At 20.3% G+C, this 6,599-nt stretch overlaps 2 protein-coding genes across 2 annotated transcripts; both read left to right on the forward strand.

The window, feature by feature from the left end:
- Positions 1–461: 461 nt before the first annotated feature.
- On the forward strand, positions 462–2,420 carry PRSY57_1342900 (U4/U6 small nuclear ribonucleoprotein PRP4, putative; the record flags this gene model as incomplete). Its single annotated transcript, XM_012909353.2, has 1 exon — positions 462–2,420. One exon carries the CDS (start codon positions 462–464, stop codon positions 2,418–2,420), a length of 1,959 nt encoding a protein of 652 aa, XP_012764807.2.
- A 1,289-nt stretch (positions 2,421–3,709) lies between these two features.
- On the forward strand, positions 3,710–6,235 carry PRSY57_1343000 (aminomethyltransferase, putative; the record flags this gene model as incomplete). The annotated part of the gene is made up of 1 exon (XM_012909354.2): positions 3,710–6,235. One exon carries the CDS (start codon positions 3,710–3,712, stop codon positions 6,233–6,235), a length of 2,526 nt encoding a protein of 841 aa, XP_012764808.2.
- Between the last annotated feature and the right edge of the window lie 364 nt (positions 6,236–6,599).

A 6,599-nucleotide genomic window follows, 5' to 3' on the forward strand; every position in this document is an offset into this window, starting at 1 on the left:
TTATATAGGTAATAAGAAAATACTATTATTTTTAATAAATAATTATATATATTTTATATATATATATTATTATTATTATGTTATATATTTTTATTTTTTTATCTTATTAATATTTTCATATATTTCTTAATATATATTATCTTGTATACATATGAATTAAGATATTTCATGATTAAAGTAAAAATATGAAAAAGGATATAAAATAATACAGTAAACTAATAATATATTATAATAATTTATATTATATATATTTATTATGTATTGTATACTACAAGATATATATATATATATATATATATATATATTATATTAATGAAAAAAGAAAAACAAAATGTTATAAAATATATATATATATTTATATATATTACCATATTTAAATATAATTTTTTTTTTTTTTTTTTTTCTCATATTTGTATTAATCTTATATTAAATATATAACATATACATTTTCTTAGATAATAATGAAAATCAGTGATGTTCTTCATGATTATAAATTGTATGATAATACAAAAAAGAAAAGTAGTGAAATGGATATTAATGAAAATAATAATAAAGAAAGGTTATTGGAAGAATTCGAAATAAGAAGCAAGCTAAGGAAAGTGTGTTTAGGTATACCTACTCAAGATATTGATGTAAAGAATATTTTGCGATTATTAAAGGAACCTATATGTTTATTTGGAGAAGATAGTTATGATAAAAGGAAACGATTAAAAAATATATTAATAACAAAATATGATAGACTAATAATTAAGAAAAAAATAGAAGAGGAAGATGATGTTGAAGAATTCAAAAATATATTAAAAAGGTATTATATAGATTTTAGTGATTTATATCCATCAGGTTTATCCGAATCTAATAAAATAAATGAAGTTCATGATAAACACAAATTAAAAGATGTACATGACACAAAAGAAGAACAAAATGTACATATGAAAAAGGTGAGAGAAGAAGATAAAGATATTTTAAAAGAGAAATGTTATACAGAAGGTACTAAAGATTTAAAAAAAAGTAGAATAGAAATAACAATAAAAACATTACCAAGAATATTTTTATATAAAGAAATGATAAATAAATTTCAAAATGGATATTCAAAAAAAGAGTACGAAAATTATATTACTTCATTTAATGAACATATAAAAAAAGAATCAGATTTATATGTATCACAGTTAGGTGATGATAGACCTCTGACCATGGGTAAATTTTCTCCAGATAATAGTGTATTTGCTATTAGTAGTTTTAATTCATATATTAATATATTTAATTATAGAAATGATGATTATAATTTAATAAAAACATTAAAAAATGGTCACGAAGAAAAAATTAATTGCATAGAATGGAATTATCCTAATAATTACTCATATTATAGTACAATGAATTATAAGGATTTATCAAAACATAATTTATTATTAGCTTCATGTTCATCTGATAAATCGTTTTGTATATGGAAACCATTTTATGATGAATATGATGATACAAATGACAATATAAATGACAATATAAATGACAATATAAATGACAATATAAATGACAATATAAGTGACAATATAAGTGACAATATAAGTGACCATATAAGTGACCATATAAGTGACCATATAAGTGACCATATAAGTGACCATATAAGTGACCATATAAGTGACCATATAAGTGACAGTATAAGTGACAATATAAGTGAAAATAAAAATAATAATTCACATAAGGTTGATAAATATAACTCAAAGAAAAATAAATTATCTGCACAAAATAAAAATTATTTATTATGCAAAGTAAATGCTCATGATGATCGAATAAATAAAATATGTTTTCACCCCTTAAATAAATATGTATTAACATGCTCAGATGATGAAACCATAAAAATGTTCGATTTAGAAACACAACAAGAATTATTTTATCAAGAAGGTCATAATACTACAGTATATAGTATTGCTTTTAATCCATATGGTAATTTATACATATCAGGAGATTCTAAAGGAGGTTTAATGTTATGGGATATTAGAACTGGTAAAAATATTGAACAAATAAAAATGGCACATAATAATTCTATAATGAATATAAATTTTAATCCATTTCTAGCAAATATGTTTTGTACTTGTTCTACTGATAATACTATTAAAATATTTGATTTAAGAAAATTCCAAATTTCTTGTAATATTCTAGCACATAATAAAATTGTTACGGATGCTCTTTTTGAACCAACCTATGGAAGATATATTGTTTCAAGTTCATTTGATACTTTTATTAAAATATGGGATTCTGTTAATTTTTATTGTACCAAAATATTATGTAATAATAATAATAAAGTACGTAATGTTGATATAGCTCCTGACGGTTCCTTTATTTCTTCTACATCATTTGATAGAACGTGGAAGTTGTATAAAAATAAAGAATACACACAGGATAATATTCTTTCCCATTTTATGTGATTCGTATTATAAAAAAATATATATATATATATATATATAATATGTCTGGTGATAGCAAGTTGCTTGACAATGTCACCACATTATCATCATACAATTTAATCATTTTGTATTTTTGTTAAAAAAATGGATAACATATAATTATGTAACATATATATGAACATATAGATATACAGAAATTATATATATTCAAAATACTATTATTTTATCTTTTATTTTTTGTTTGATTGTTTTATAAAATTTTTTTTTTGTTGTTTTATACATATAAAATATATGTATATATATTTCATTTAAAATATTTCATTTTTTAAATAAATCCTTTAGTTAAAAATACACCCACATATATATATATATATATAAATGTATGTGCCTATTTTTTTTTTTTTTTTTTACATTTCTCATTGCATACATTTTAAATATTTATATTATTCTTTTTTTGTTTAAAAAAATAAAATAAACTTATATATTTCTTAAGAATATTTATAATTTTTAAAAAGGAAGAAATTTATATATTTATATATATATTGCTCACACATAATATAAATATTTGAAAAGAAAATATATTCTTGGTTGATTTTATTTAGCGTGTAATTTTTTTGGATGTTTGAAAGTGTTAAGAAATATTTTATTAATATAGATTCTTTGAAAAATAAATAAATGTACATATATATATATATGTATATACTTTTTTTTTTTTTTTTTTATTTTGAAATTTTGTGAATGAATTTCTAATTAATGTTTGAATCAATCATGGAAATTATGATCCTAATAAATATTGGATTATAGAACCATAAATTGATATATATATATATATATATATATATATATATATATATATATATGTAAAGGAAGAACAAAGGTTTTACTTATATATAAAATATATATATTTAATTTTTATTTAAATAAAAAACATAATATTATTTATTTATAATAATAACATTTTATAAATACCCTTAAATAAACAAAATTATGAAATACTAGAACATATTAAAAGGGAAAAAATAATTGGATGAAAATCTAAAATATATATATATATATATATATATATATATATATATGTATACATTTTTGTTTTATGTTATTTATTTTTTCTGTTCATCCATGTACGGTATGATGCTTCTATTATATATATATACATATATATAATTATATATTTATATTTCTATGCTTCATGTTTTAACGTAAGTTAAATTATGCAAATGTGTATATAATTGTTAAACTTATTATGATTATAAGTTAAATGCAAATTCTTCTTTTTATTTATTAACATCCATTTACTCATTTCTTTTGAAATGCAAAAATATATTTCCTATTTTGCAAATGAATTTTGTCATTATAAAATAAAAGATGGTAGTTCCCTTTTTCATCAGTTTTCCTTTACTTCTTTTTTGGATGAACTATTTATACAAAAATCGAAAAGAAAGTTCGGTACTTATGGAGCTGTAACAAGGAGAAGACAAGAACTGAGGCAAAAGTTTTATGAGGAAAAATATAAGCATAACCCCAATAATATACCAAAATATTCAAAGGTGAAAAAAGGAAGTAGAGGGGGATGGATAAAGAATCCTTTAAAAGAAGTTACAAAAAATTGTGGAAATAATTTTAAATATGAAGAAAAAATAAAAGAAGAAATTCTCTCTGAAGAAGAAGAATGTATTAAAAATATGATAAAAATGAGAAAGGAACTAATGAATAAAAGTAACATTGATAAAGATTATAATGAACTAATTAATAATGATTGTAAAAATATAAACATATCAAATAATATATTAAATTTTAATTTATTTTCTATTTGTGATAATTTCATAGATAAAAAAAAAGAAATAATACATAAAATAGAAAGCCCTCAACATTTTGTAGATAAACATATAAAAACGTTAGTAGATACATATAGTAATATTAATGAGTTACACGAAAATTATAATGCAAATAATAATTACCCCAAAACACCTGATTATTTAAAAGATATACATGATAAAAAAAATAAAAAAAAGAAAGAAAAAAATCAAAAGAATGGAAGTGGAAAGGAAATCGAAAATAATTTTATTAATGTTAAAATGGAACATAATTGTATAATGGATAAAAACGAAAAAGAAAAGGAAGATAATTTAAATTGTCATAATGAAGAGGGTTCAAATGTTCTTATAGATAATATGTTAATTAATTCAAATGATAATACGAATGTAGGGAATCCCTTATTTAATTCATTTATAGAAACAGAAGAATTATATAAACAACATGTTATACCATTACCTTTAGAAGAAAAAAGTAAAAATGATGAAAATCATGTTATAGAAAAATTCGAATGTGATCCTAATAATGATAATATAAAAAATTTATATATGAATGAACATGATTGGAAAAAATTATATATCGAAGATTTACTAAATTTTACAGATGAAAATGATATAGATATCGGATGCTTAGATATCTTTAGTACATTAAATACTATAGATAGAAATAGAAAACTAGGTTCTTATTTTTCTAAAAATAATGCTTCATTTATTTTATATAACAATTGTATTATTCCTTCAAAATATAAAGAGGGGACCTTAAATGAATATTTACATACAAGAAATAAATGCTCCTTATTTGATAAGTCATATCAACTTATAATAAAATTAAGTGGAAATGATTGTTTTTATATATGTAATCAATTTATATCTAGTGATATATATGATGTAAATAACTACGATGCTTTTTATACTTGTATAATAGATAATAAAGCATATATATTGGATACATGTTATGTACTAAAAGCAGAAAAGGATATTACATTAATTACATCGGGGTATTATAAAAAAGGGTTATATGAATTCTTAAGTGATTATATCTTATTTTGTAAAGACAGTGGTATGGATGTACATATACAAGTTGATATAAATAAAAGAATTTTATCTTTACAAGGTCCTCTTTCTAATATGATTTTTAATGATATATTAGAATATTATGATTGGAATAATAAAGACAAAAGTATAGGTTATTTGAATAATGTAATTATAAAAAAGCATAATAATAATAATGATCAAGAAAAAATATGTACAGATGTAAACACCTTATATTTTAAAAGTGATGATCATAATCTGATAAAATCTTCATATTTTCAAATACCATATATGAGCTTTAAAAAATTTAATGTAATAAAAAATGGAGCAATATTAAATGATAACAAACAAAATATAAATAAGTCTCTTGATATCTATGAAATCATATGTATAAGAATAGGTGATACTGGTGAAGATGGATATGAATTTATTGTTGATAATAATATCAGTAATCTGTTTGTAGACATATTTCTAAACCATAAAAATGTAAAATTAGCAGGCGCATATGCATTAGATATTCTGAGAATGGAATCAGGCTTTCCTCTTTATGGTACAGATATAATTAAGAATACCAGTCCCATAACAGCTTCACTTGCTTGGACTTTGAAATATAAAAAAATTAAAGAAAAAAGTATTTTTGGATTTCAAAATTTATTGAAAGAGTATAGTATGAAACCCAAATTTTTACGCGTTGGAATCTTATCTAATCAATTAATATTTAAAACCTGTAAAATTTTATCCTATCCATATAAAAAACCTATAGGATATATAACATCATGCACATGGAGCCCAATATATAAAAAGAGAATAGCTCAAGGTTATATTAAAAGAGATTTCGCAAAAAATAATGAGCAAGTTCTTATATCTATACCAACTGATATACCTCAAAACTTTTCGAAAAAAAAAAAATATAAAATTTTACGCAGTAGATCTGCACATAAGTTTACTCTGGCTCAAGTGTGTGCATTACCGTTTGTAGAACATAAATATTAAAAAATATAACGAAAATAAAAAGAATAAATAAAATAAAATATAATAGAATAATATAAAATAAAAACATATGAAGAATTAAAATATAAAAATATAATAAAAAATAACGTAAACATAGTTATTTTTATTTTTAATAATATAATATAATATAAAATGAGTTCGTTAATTTGTTCTCTTTTTTTTTTTTTTTTTTTTTTCCATGTGGAATATATAATTATATATGTTATACCAAGCTTTTCCATAATACACATATATATTTATATATAATATAATACCTATTTTGTCGTGTGAAAATATTACACACATTTACTATAGTATCAGAAGAAGGAATTTTATCTTATATACAAAAAAATATCGACATCTAAAA

Source organism: Plasmodium reichenowi, chromosome 13, assembly GCF_001601855.1.
Source record: "Plasmodium reichenowi strain SY57 chromosome 13, whole genome shotgun sequence".
Taxonomy (NCBI): Eukaryota; Apicomplexa; class Aconoidasida; order Haemosporida; family Plasmodiidae; genus Plasmodium; species Plasmodium reichenowi.